Raw genomic sequence first — 12,390 nt, 5'->3', positions numbered from 1 at the left:
CCTTTGTGTTTTGTTCTTTATTCTCAAGTCTTTTCCAAGTTCACTTCTACCCTTAAAACTTTTCCAAAACCACATTGTAGAATATACATTCTTTTTCTTTTCAATCCGATTAGTTGCTTTTTCATTTTCTTTTATTTTTTATTTTTTATTAAGTTTTTATTTTTACTTTTATTTTTCATGGCTAGGTCTATCTGAGTTGATATCCATAAGATGTAGATAAGCATAGGTGGAAATAACATTTTGTTATTCAATTTTGTAGTAGTACCATAAATTTCAGTCTTGGCAGCTGTAAAGAAGATTTGACGATCCGAAAGATAACTGGCTCTTCGAGGGTTGAGGTGCGTTTAATTTTATAATTTTCATGGGCTTTTGCTCTAGTGGGATCAGTTCCCGAAGAGCAATCATTTTTCTTTTATGTGATCATCCCATTTGCAATGAAAGGTTCCAATAGAAACAGTGACTTTGCCACAAACCTATCCCAAAGGGATGTTTGAAGAGTAATCATGAAAGCGGCATCTCCAGAGCCTACGAAAAGTAAAAGAAAAGCCAGAAGGAGATCGGAGATCAAAAAAGTCTAAGCTAAGAACAAGAAAAGTGACTTTATAAAAGCCGCCACAAGATTTGACGAAGCTTCTCTCAATTCACTTCCATCTCATGAGAATTTTTGTTGTTTCAAAACAAAGGCTTCATCACAAGAGAATTTTTGTTGTTTCAATACGAAGTTTTCATCATCAGTCCATCAAAGTTCTCAACCAGAGTAGACAGTGAAAAGATGTAAAGAGCTTTCTTTTCCTGTGAACAACTTTCATTTCCAAAAGGAAAGTGAAAAATGTAAAGAGCTTTCTTAGTCAATAAACATCATAAATGGTAATAAGCGCAAATAAGAAGTTGCTGCACTATTACACTACCAAAAAACTGAATTACACTATAGAAAAGCAAGCAGAACTTGCTGGGAATTCTTAACTTCAAAACCCAAATATAAAGACTTTTCAATGGTAGTACACCTGCAGTTATCCATTTATATATAACTTCTATGAATTACTGAACTATCTTTTCTTCATTATTAAACTAGCTGTAAAATATGTGTATATAGTTCTCAAGAATAATTTTATACACCTGCTATGGTGTTATAAGTCCCATAAACAGCAAAAAGCACACCACAGGATAAAATTAAAACATCCAAGGCTCTCTGCCAGAAACGTAGGGAAGAACCCAATAATTTTAGGTGAAATATGGATGGCAAAACAAATGAGATCAGTGAACATACAGTACTTCCAACAAGGGAAGCAAATGCACCGAAAGCTGGCACGCAGGATGCCAAAACCGCCAAAACCATCACCAAAATTGCACGGCTAGTGTATATTCCAAACTTTGCTATTTTTGTTATTGAACAATCATCATTAGGCTTCTGAAACCATTTGCTTCTCTTCAACTCTCCCTCTATGATCTCATTTATTGGGTGTACCATGATTGGGAATGTGAATATAAGCCCCAAGCACATGCCAATCTGCCACCAGACAGTGGGAAACAAAAAAAAAAAAAAAAAAAGAATATCAGCAAAAGTACAAATATTATTTCATAGTCAAGCCAAACTTAAAAAATCAGTCATTATATGACCCAAATCACCAATTCCACAATTATACTTAATGGTGCTGATGCAGGACAGTGTATCAATTAAATAGTGGAAAGTACATGCATCCATATATTTCGTATCAATATTCTTATGGGTCACAGATAATATAAGCGGTCAGTACTCAGTACATCAACAATGAGACAGAGACATTGTGACCAATAAAAAAAAAAGGCACGGTAATTCAGTGTGGCATAACAATTTATAAAACTAGTACAGGACAATTATGAAACAGAGAATAACAGGGCAAGTAATATACAAAGCAAAATGTGACACTTAAAAAAAAAAAAGAATTGAAGTGGTTAAAGAGGGAAAAGAATTCTATACCTGAACTGCTACCGTCCACCAATTCCTGGGAAGATTGAGAGTGACAATATCTTTGGTTTCCTCACCATAAGCCATGTAACCAAAGAAACCAAATAACACATACACAAAAGTTATCCCAGTAAAAGTCAGACCCAACAACCTCGAAAATGCGTTTCTGTCTCTCATTGAAGATTCCAAAGCCAAAGTCATCCCAAAACCTTCAAAGCAGAAAACTGCCATCCCTCCAGCAAAGGGTAAACCACCTATGTTAGATGTAATGGCTGTTCTTTCTTTAAAGGAAAATTGACCCGCTAAAGCCTGTTGTATATCTTCTTTAACCACAATTCCCATTGCCAAAACATTGCATATATCAGCAAAGATACTGAATGGTGCTAAGGCAGATAGACTATCTATCCATGATAACCCAATTTCTATTGGAACTAATAGAAATATGTAGGTCTTAAAGTCTAGGCCATGGCCTTTATACACTGTTGAAAGGTTTTGTCCTATAAATACTAGGTAAGCCACAGCACCTCCACATTGGGCAACGAAAATGAGGAATTCAGTTATAAAACGACCTGTCGTTCCCATACACTTGTAACCCAAATCGCCGTACGTTTTGTTATTGGGTTGGTTGTCCTCTTGTTCTTCTTCTGATGCCAACTTGTCCCTGCACTTCACCTGTACTATACCACCAGATGTCAATGGAAACGTTCAAACAAAAAAAAAAAAAAACCCATAAAATTTTACTTTATTTTCTTGGGAAACGAACAAGCACGGATTCAATTCCATTAATCCAAATTAAAGATAGAGATGGAAAAAGAAAAAAGGAAACTGACAAGGAGGAGCATGCAATAGTAGGTGGAGAGACCAGCGATGACGACGCCGATAGAACCAGCTAACCAACCGGCTACTCGGAAAGCGAAAGGGAGACCCAAAACGCCGGTTCCCACAATCGAAACGACAATATTACCGAGAGTTTGTGTAGTCGAAGCTGTTCCGATTCTTGACTGGGCCTCCAGCAATGGAATTGCCGCGATTTTGACTCCGTCGTCCATCCTCGAACCACCCACCTCCACAGAGAGACTTCTTCTTCTTCTTCTTCTCCAAACCACTTCTATTTTCTTGCTCTCCCTGGGTTTTTTAACCGGTTCGGCCACGATGGGTTTCCCAGTCGCTTCCTTTTTCACATCTCCGTCCACATCCTCTTCGATGCAATTATATGCGTATTATACATGTATTGTACATTTTATAACATTTGTTATTATATATTCTATATATATAATTAAAAAAAATTTGGGATCCACCGATTTGTTCAGGGACGAGACTCAGACATAGTTCTAATTAACAACTAGGCAATTTTGTCCTTTACTTATTTCTTTTTATATTATTAATTATTTTTTGAAAACTTTTATTATTTTTCTTTCATTTTGGTGTCGGATAACTATCACTCTTATCTGTTCAACTTGTTTTTATTTGCTTTTTTTTGTTTTTTAAAAAAAAAAAACTTGTTTTTATTTGACATGCTTATCTTAGATTATTATTTATGTTCTTACAAAATTTAGAAATTATTCCCGAAAATTGAGGATGAAGTCACTACCTACCTCATGTCAATTTATGCTTTTTTATAATGTTTACATAGTGATAAAAAAAGAAAAACATTTACATAAATAAAATAGTTCTCAACATCTTGGCGAATAAAATAAAATAAAATATTTTTTTTGGGGGTAAATAAAATAAAATAAAATAGTTGTCAATAAGATTTGATCCTCTGTGTATCTCAGAAAGTAGTACTGAAAAGATGGCCTATAGCTCTCTGCGAAGGTACAGCTAATAATACACATAATAATTTGCATATTTAAAAACTAGCTATACATATTATATAATTTGCACAATCATTAGGAAAAAAAAAAAATGTCAGATAATGTTTTTATTTTTTTAATTTCCCAAGGAGATAAAACAGTATCTACAAAATACAGAGATAAGGGACAAATATAACAAACATCCTCAATGATTTCAAAAGGAAATATTTTCTCTATATTTTAAAAGTTTGTATTAATTTTAATTTGATTTTTTAAATTTTAAAAATTACAACTGATATTTTTATAGAGGTATAAATAAAATTTTTAAAAAGATGTGAATGAAATAACAGAATAAAAAAATTAAAATCGTTTGAAATCTAAAATAGATAAATAGTATATTTAAAACAATAAAAATCAAATTGTAAGTAAATTAAAATTCAAAAAGTTAAATAAAATTAATATATTTTAAAACAATTAAAAAGCTTGAAAATAAGTTAATTTATTTTTTTGGAGAAAAATAATTTATTTTTCTTTTAAAAAAAAAAGCTTTTTTAAAAAAAATTTAATCTTTAACGTTGAGGGATAAATGAAATTGCTTCCAAGTTTTCAGTTTCTTTGGAGCAGAAAGTCCTAAATTTGCCATATCAATCACCTTTCTCCCCCATCCTCAAGATTTTTTTTTTATTTTTTATTTTTAACTGTTGTTTTTTAAAATAAACTTTCCTTCTTGTTTTCATATCCACAATACAAAAACAGCATCTACTTTCCCTACCCTGTCTAACAAGGACTCAACCTTTGACATTCTGCATCATTGTTTTGTTTTGGTAAATGATTCACATTCCGCATCATGAGTTAAACAAATTCTATAAAATGGAAATATGATAGGAACTGTCAGTCTCAGTTGCAGACATCTCTTGTTCACCAGCTAATGATTTACACCATGCACCAAAAAGAGAGGGGGTGGGGGGAACAAAAATTCTCCTAACAATTAATTGCTACAATGCATCTACAAAGGCGCTAATATATATACAACATACACAGATCTACAGCAGAAAGTTCATCTTCTAGTTGATAACTATGCTCCTACATCCTAAAAGCATTTTAAAAAGCCTCAAAACAGTGGGGCTGGCAAATGCAATCTATTGCATGCATGAGTTTCCTCCTGGGACCCACTGCAACTGCACCCATATCCTTGAGTTTCTTCATGTTCAAATTGACCAACTGAAATTTATTGAGACCCTTTCTCTGAAAAAGCTTAACAAATTGCCCCAGTCCCAGAGATGCAAGCCAACTGCTCAGCCCACCAGCTTTCTGGATTCTCCGCTCAAGATTCAATGCTCTCAGCCTTTGATTCAGAGGCATTCCACCACCACCATAAAAATCATTGGGTCCATGCAGTAATAGTCTTGTCCGCACTAGAGTTTTTGAGGTTTTAGATACTCCAGGTACTTTATGAGACTTCAAAGAATGAACCTGGTGTGGCATTCTAGATTCCATTCTTGAATCTTGCTTGAATGGCTTGGTTAATGTTGAAATGTTTTGAGCAGAATTTCTAGCAAGTTGAACACCCTTTTTAGGAACCGATGACATGGACTTCCTTTGCTCATCAGCCGATGGCATTATCGGACATGTCGCCGTTCGTAATTCCAACCCACATTTAACTATATTCCCAGGCATTTCTTGCAGATGACTTGGTCCTGGGTTTTGCTGTGGAGATCTATCAGCAGTTGGTAGGGAAGGCACAAGAATAGTAATTCTCTGCTTTTTTACTATCACCCAGCCTTTCTCTACATGCAGGTCCAGATCAGTATCCGAGTTTAAAGAATCAACAATGCCACTTGAAGCATTATTCTCATTTGCAGTAACTGCCACAGGCTGCCTTTGCTTTGTTTTTGCCATCTGCTGAAACCTGATTGTGATATTGAAGGAAATGGACTTGACACAAATAGTCAACAGATCAGAACAGCTAGAATATTAGTGAGGAACAAATTCTACAGAAGATAAAACACACATGGCTTTGAGCCAGGCAACCATAACTATGCAAAAAGTGACGTGCTTATAAATATGACAATTTAACATGAGAAAACGAAAGAAATATAATTTAAAATCACTCTTTTTTATATTTGAGAACAAAAGTAAGCAGTTCTCTCATTCCATTTACATAAGGCACAGCAGCAGTACAATAGATTCAAATAAGAAGTGAAACAAAATAAAAAAACACTAAATCTAAAGACATTATCAGCTTATATAAGGCTTTGGACACTTTAGAAACTGCTATAGAATATTACCAAGGTTCCATTAGATCAACAACAAAATTCTTCTTTGTAAAGTTCTCCAGAGTAATTAATCTCTTGGTTAAATCCCTAATAATTGTAAATGCATACGATTCTAAACTAGCTTAGAGGAAATTTGTTTCAAGTTGGAACACATAACCTATATATACTTATATATACGACAATCAAAGGAAAAATAAATAAATAAATCCATCGTCAACTCTTAATATATATAATTCGTTCCATAAGCACAACAACATGAAAATGAAAGACCACATTAAACCTAAGTGAAAACTGAAATTGTATCTTACTTTGCAGTAAATTCATGAAAGACTAAATGAAGAAAGGAAAACCGCTAGCAGCATTGATACTGGCCCCAAAAAAAAAAAAAATGAATTTATGTTTGGGAATATATCTTAAGCACGAATCCTACCAATCTAAAATACATGCAAATATATACCATATTTGTATAGAAAAATAGAAGTAATTGTCACATTATACCCAAAAATGCTACAATTTTAATCAAAACAGAAATTTAACAGTTAAATTTGATTCAGAACTGTATCTATGAAAGTAAGCTTAATCAATTGTTTAAGGATTAGTATCTATCTATAATCAAATCATCGGGGAACCACATAAAATTATACTTTACAATTTCAAGACTATAAGCATAATGCCAATCCCCTTCTCCATTCCAGTATTGCTAACTCTACGATTTAGGTTTCCAGTTTCTTGTAAAAATAAAAAATAAATAAATACAGTTTCTGAAACTAATCGTTTTGGTCTTCTGAAAATATTAAACTAAAGGTACCATTTATTAGAAAGAAAAACTCACCGATTGAATGAATCCGACGGATTTGGTTGAACAAGATTTAAACGAATGCTTTGTAAAATTTTCTTCTTGGATCCCAAACAGACAATTGAAACTAACCGACGACCTGTCGGCGACTTGGTGTGAGGATTGTGCCTTGCCTCTCTGCGGTGGCTATTGGCTTGGCTCGCCGGAGGCCAAACGCGCAACGCGAAGAGTTGGGGGACTTGTCAGGGAAAACCGATCAATTATTCCAACGGCAATAGACAATTCCCAAAAGGACGATGACGTCTTTTATTGTTGATTATCTTACTTTTTGATTTTCTATTTAAGCTGGAAATCTTTCCTCTTTTCTTATATATTATATATATAGGTTTTATATATTTGTTAAACTTAAATGTATATATTCCAATTTCCGAATATATATGTATATTTAATATTTATATGGAGTAATCTTTCTGTAAATCTTACATATAATGCTTTTTTTTTTAAGCAAAAAAATATAGATAATGCCTTTTTTTTTTTAATATCATGTCATATATGATATATATATATATATTTTATAATTCACTTAATTAATAAATTATTCAAAATTTTTCATTTATATGTATTTTTATAAACATGAATAGGGATATTCTTCTATTAAACTTATCTTCTTCGTCTTTTGTATATAATACTTAAATAGTATTTTAACTTAAATGTAAAATTATATGATAAATTGACTAAATTTCTATTCTTCATACTCCGATGTTGTTATGCATACTTTTTTCCCCAAAAAAGAAGAAGCATATTTATGAATTCCGATAAGCCCGCCATATTTGTATATTAGTTTCATAACTTTCATAAAATGCTATTTTTATTATCAATTATTTTTTTTTCCTAAAAAAGTTATTATTGATCTATCCATTTAAATCAATTTATAACTTGAATTTGTTAGTGTTTTTTTATTTACATATATATTTTTCATAATATTTTTCTTCCTAATTGCATATAACTTTCAAGCAGTGTTTTGTTATTATTTTTTTATGTACTTATGGAAACAAAGTTATTAATGAATCGTTGTACAATATTTAATGATTAATTTTATTAGTCCTTTGTTGAAGAATAAGTGTGAACAAAAATGTCACAGTCATTTGGTAACTATATCTCTACCTAATTGCATATAATTTGTTTATGAAGTGTTAACTAATTAATGGTAGCTATATGTACCTGATAACTTACAAATTTAAAATCATAGAATTTTAATCCATTCTCAATCACGAGCCCTTCCAACTAGCTAACTTAATCTCACAGATCAAAGATATGAAAACCAATATAATTTTAAATATCTAATAGTTTTTAATTACCAAAAATTAACAATTGATATAGTCATGTAATAAATTATTAAATAGAGGGGGAAAAAAAAAACTAAAAGCAAATTAGACCATCGTTGAGTTGAATCTCTTGAGTGACTTTGGCTTGGCTTACACGGTTCACCATGCCTGCCCCCAAATATCAACATTCAATAAAATCTACTATAAAAAATTGATTAAAAATAAAATAATCACTATAAAAAATTACATGAGTTTAGTTTCACTAATAATTACTATAAAAAATTAATTGATTATTATTAAACGATTGATATATATATATTTTTATTATGCAAGAATTAATTTAAATGATGTGGCTTACCATATGCATTCCATGTTCTTATTGTATCTATTTCCAAAAAAGGCGATGTATTTTATCATGCTGTATTTGAAAAATAAAATCATATGGATCATTAATTTTCATATCATAATATGTATATATATATATATATATATATATTTTTTTTTTTTATATTTCACAACTTATGTGCTTCCACGTGTCTCGCATGCGGTTACGTTTCGTACAGCTTTTGAGCTCGCGCCAGGCGCTGATACTAAAAGCGAAATATCCCCGAGAAAAGCGCGGGCCCAATATCGTTTTAAACCACCTCTGCTTCCGTGTCTCAGCGTTTGCACCGCCCGACTGAAAAATTCTCTCTTATCGGTTATCGTTTGGTTATCGAGAAAATTCAAAGAACAAAGAAGGAAAAAAAAAAAAAAAATTGATCATTAAGTTGAAATTCTATTCATCTCCACTCATTTTCCTCTCCTCCTTGATCGGATATCGTAACTTTTATGTTCGATCAGATTACGTATTTCTTTTTCTAATTTCTGAAAAATTTTATTCTGCGTCTTAGGGTTTGAGAGGCGACACTAAAATTTTTCAAAGAATTAAAGGAAGAGAATGAAATTCGGAGAGACATTCACGGAATATCTGCATAACGAGCAGCAGTGGTTCATCGAGAACAGCTCGCACGTTGAGTATAAGCGGCTCAAGAAAGTCTTAAAGAGCTGCCGGACTTGCAAGTCATTGCATGTTTCTTGCAATGATGATCAAGAAGCTGTAAACGAACAATTATGTCCATGTCCATCCTGTCCATGTAAGAATTTCCTTTAACATTTTTCGATTTTCTGATTTTGATTTTGGTTTTTGTTTTGTGTATATATATATATATATATATATAAAATAGCAATAAGCGCTTGTCTCATCTATTTGTTTTCTTCTTGTCATTTTTTATTTTTATTTTTTTGCTTGGGCTGGTAAAGCTAGTTTCCAATCGAGAATGATATTATTCTGGCGTTTTGATAATTGGAACAATCGGTTGGTTGTTTTTGCCATCAATTTATGTGATTTTATTATTAATATTTTTTTTATATTTATCTCTGAAATAGGGCAGAGAACCTCGGGAATGGTCACCCACACTTTTGATAATTGGATCAATCGGTTGGTTGTTTTTGCCATCAATTTATGTGATTTTACTGTTGATAGTTTTATACATTTATCTCTGAAATAGGGCGGAGAACCTCGGGAATGATCACCCACGTTAGTAGTTCTTTGAGAATGTCAAACCGTGTTAGAATTTAGTGACATGAAAAGTTTTTATGTTCTAGGATTTGAAATAAAAAATAAAAAAATTTTTGAAGGTGTATTTAAATGAAAGAAAGATTTTCTTGTTGAACATGAATTTGAACCTTATAGAGAAAATAAGTGTCACTTTTGTTTGAATTCTTAATGCATTATCTTATTCCACAAAGGGGCGGGTTGGGAATACTCTGGAACAATTGAGATTGTGAAGATTTTTGGATTAATGACTGTGAACTTACTGGGTTGATTGTGAAGATTTTTGGATTAATGACTGTGAACTTACTGGGTTATACTTATAAAACTTTCACGTCATGGTTAAGTTGATTCTATGAAGATTAATTTATTGATTAGCTTTGCTTTCAGAGAAAGTGTGTATTCATCTGTGATTTTCATACCCCAACTTTCCAGAATTTTCCATAACTAAAATCATGTTATCCCTCATCCAGTGTAAAATATTGTTGATGGTAGTTTTGGATTTGTTAAGCTACTTTCTTCCCTTTTGAAGTGTGAACAAATATTTAGCTTAGCTTTCCCTGTTTCTCTTCATGAATTTTTTGACAATATTCTCCATCAATTATTAATGTTTTCTAACTAAAACTTTTGAAGTTCGTTATTTTTACTGTGATATAGCGTCAATTTGATGCTTTTTGCTTTTTGTAGTGTGTGATCAAACATTCTTCTCAGAGTTGATGAAGGAAGCTTCGGATATTGCTGGATGCTTTAGTTCAAGGGTCAGACATCTCCTTCATATTCATGTTGCTACTGGAATTCAAAAATACATATTGTGTGTGCGCAAATGTTTTAGGAATGATCGGCCATCTATGCTAGAAGAAATGAGGATGCTAGTTGAATATGTTACAATGAATGCAACTGCTATTAGAAAAATCCTTAAGAAATACGATAAGGTATGTGTTCAGACTACCCAATCCACAAATCCTTGCAATTTGGTTAATGTTACTCTGTTACAAGACATGGTTTTTTTCCCCCTTGATCATCTTATGTAGGTACATAGCTCTGAAAATGGCAAGAACTTTAAATCCAAGATGCAGGCTGAACATATTGAACTTTTGCAATCACCTTGGCTTATAGAATTGGGTGCTTTATATCTGAATTTTGGTGGATTGGATGGTGGCCAACTTAATGAGCTTTCTAGTCACTTTTCCTGTCACCTCAATTCAACACCACCTGTAATGACATTGATGCTTCAGGATTCCATAACACTAAACTATGATCTGACTTGTGCTATCTGCTTGGTAAGATCTTACTTTCACTAGCATCTAAAAGGAAAATTGACATTTCAATAGCAGTGCTTGACCTGGATATGATTGTAACTTCCCAGGACACTGTTTTTAATCCATATGCTTTAGGCTGTGGTCATCTTTTCTGCAAGTCATGTGCTTGCTCAGCTGCCTCAGTGATGATTTTCCAGGGACTTAAAGCTGCTGCCAGAGAGTCAAAGTGCCCAATTTGCAGAGAGGTTTGCATTTACTGTTAGGAAAATTTGATTTATATTTTGATGTTCAAAATATCTTTTGTTTTGGTAAAATCTGGAACATATTGATAGCATTAGTACCTGGAACATACAGTTAAAATTCCACAAAGGCAGGTGCTATGTATAAAGAAGCATTAATAAACATTATTACCTAATTTTTCAATGTTGTACCGTCTCACATAGTTCTAACTTCTTACTGAAGGATGTAGGTTCAGAGGCATGTCGAATAACCTACCTGCATAATTATGTTAAAAAAGTTAGAAAATTTGTGATGGGATTTTGACACGTTGCTTTACTTGTTTCAAGCATATTGTAAAGTTTGATGCCATTCTCTTTCGTCTTTATTTTGTTTTCCTTTTTCTGATGCAGGCTGGAGTGTATGGTAAAGCAATGCGCATGATAGAACTAGATCTGCTCATGAAAAGATGGTAAAATATGTACATTGAAGACCTTCTTTCTTCTTTTTAGAATACTAAATTCCTTTCTGATTGTAAGATTAATGCAGGTGCAAAGATTACTGGAACGAGAGGCTGGCTTCTGAAAGGGCGGAGGTATTGAAGCAAACCAAGGAATTTTGGGATTTACAGACCAAGTATGTGATTGGGTATTGATAGTGATTTTCTCTTTGTTTAATCGATAGAAATTCAGAAGATTTGGTGGTCGTTTCAAGCAGCTTAGATCAGAAAATTTTGAATGCTCCAGAAATTTGTTTTTTTAATTATTTTTTATTTTGGTTAAAACGTCTTGTTTTCTTTGTTGTTGTTATTATTATAATTATTTTTTTGAATTTTACAGATAAAATCCGTTGTAATGGATGGTGGAAAATTTAATTTAGTGAATGTCGATCAGATTTGAATGTGATCGATGGATTTGTTTATTTTTACAAATTAAAAATTATTAAAAAAAGGAAAAATATTTATGTGAAACTAAGAAAATCAAAAATTTTGCAATAATAATAATAATAATAATAACAATGGCAACAACAATAATCATAGAACAACTACTACAACAACAACAACAACACCAACCTAATCGAGATGATCATATTATAATTTTTCCCCTTTTTATTTGATCTATGCAAGATGCTCTGAATCTTTTATAAACCAAATTCTTTTTTTCTTTTAATATTTCTCCAACTAGAC

General features: G+C 32.3%; 3 protein-coding genes across 7 annotated transcripts; 1 reads left to right on the top strand and 2 right to left on the bottom strand.

Annotated features, from left to right (window-relative positions):
* Positions 1–865: 865 nt before the first annotated feature.
* On the bottom strand, positions 866–3,206 carry LOC107432306 (amino acid transporter ANT1). Its single transcript, XM_016043419.4, has 3 exons — positions 2,776–3,206; positions 1,958–2,617; positions 866–1,507 (listed from the first exon to the last, which is right to left on the bottom strand). Exons 1-3 carry the CDS (start codon positions 2,992–2,994, stop codon positions 1,109–1,111), a joined length of 1,278 nt encoding a protein of 425 aa, XP_015898905.3. The 5' UTR covers positions 2,995–3,206; the 3' UTR covers positions 866–1,108.
* A 1,380-nt stretch (positions 3,207–4,586) lies between these two features.
* On the bottom strand, positions 4,587–7,175 carry LOC107405395 (uncharacterized). 2 transcript variants are annotated; one of them, XM_016012435.4, is made up of 2 exons: positions 6,847–7,175; positions 4,587–5,647 (listed from the first exon to the last, which is right to left on the bottom strand). In XM_016012435.4, the coding sequence occupies exon 2, from the start codon at positions 5,635–5,637 to the stop codon at positions 4,840–4,842; it is 798 nt and encodes a 265-aa protein (XP_015867921.2). In that variant the 5' UTR covers positions 5,638–5,647; positions 6,847–7,175; the 3' UTR covers positions 4,587–4,839. The 2 variants fall into 2 exon arrangements, with proteins under 2 accessions (XP_015867921.2, XP_015867920.2); XM_016012434.4 differs by having other exon boundaries at positions 4,587–5,673; positions 6,847–7,174.
* A 1,560-nt stretch (positions 7,176–8,735) lies between these two features.
* Positions 8,736–12,111, top strand: LOC107405396 (probable E3 ubiquitin-protein ligase BAH1-like). 4 transcript variants are annotated; one of them, XR_003054192.3, is made up of 6 exons: positions 8,736–9,271; positions 10,417–10,661; positions 10,761–11,009; positions 11,124–11,233; positions 11,618–11,676; positions 11,754–11,834. XR_003054192.3 is itself a non-coding variant. In XM_016012436.4 (6 exons), the coding sequence occupies exons 1-6, from the start codon at positions 9,076–9,078 to the stop codon at positions 11,857–11,859; spliced, it is 993 nt and encodes a 330-aa protein (XP_015867922.2). In that variant the 5' UTR covers positions 8,739–9,075; the 3' UTR covers positions 11,860–12,111. The 4 variants fall into 4 exon arrangements, 2 of the variants coding, with proteins under 2 accessions (XP_015867922.2, XP_015867924.2); XR_007238225.2 differs by having other exon boundaries at positions 11,744–11,823; XM_016012436.4 differs by having other exon boundaries at positions 8,739–9,271; positions 11,096–11,233; positions 11,754–12,111.
* Positions 12,112–12,390: the final 279 nt, after the last annotated feature.

Source organism: Ziziphus jujuba, chromosome 11 (assembly GCF_031755915.1).
Source record: "Ziziphus jujuba cultivar Dongzao chromosome 11, ASM3175591v1".
NCBI classification, from domain to species: Eukaryota; Viridiplantae; Streptophyta; class Magnoliopsida; order Rosales; family Rhamnaceae; genus Ziziphus; species Ziziphus jujuba.
The sequence above is the reverse complement of the archived record's forward strand: the minus strand, read 5'-3'. Positions and strand labels throughout refer to the sequence as shown.

Bases quoted from the DNA above. Each gene is read 5' to 3' on its own strand.
- LOC107432306 (XM_016043419.4), bottom strand. From the start codon at position 2,994: ATGGACGACGGAGTCAAAATCGCGGCAATTCCATTGCTGGAGGCCCAG. The intron at 2,618-2,775 runs GTCAGTTTCCTT...GGTATAGTACAG, and splicing joins ACTATTGCATGCTCCTCCTT to GTGAAGTGCAGGGACAAGTT. The intron at 1,508-1,957 runs GTATAGAATTCT...GTCTGGTGGCAG, and splicing joins GGTGGACGGTAGCAGTTCAG to ATTGGCATGTGCTTGGGGCT.
- LOC107405395 (XM_016012435.4), bottom strand. From the start codon at position 5,637: ATGGCAAAAACAAAGCAAAGGCAGCCTGTGGCAGTTACTGCAAATGAG.
- LOC107405396 (XM_016012436.4), top strand. From the start codon at position 9,076: ATGAAATTCGGAGAGACATTCACGGAATATCTGCATAACGAGCAGCAG. The intron at 9,272-10,416 runs GTAAGAATTTCC...TGCTTTTTGTAG, and splicing joins TCCATGTCCATCCTGTCCAT to TGTGTGATCAAACATTCTTC. The intron at 11,677-11,753 runs GTAAAATATGTA...AGATTAATGCAG, and splicing joins GATCTGCTCATGAAAAGATG to GTGCAAAGATTACTGGAACG.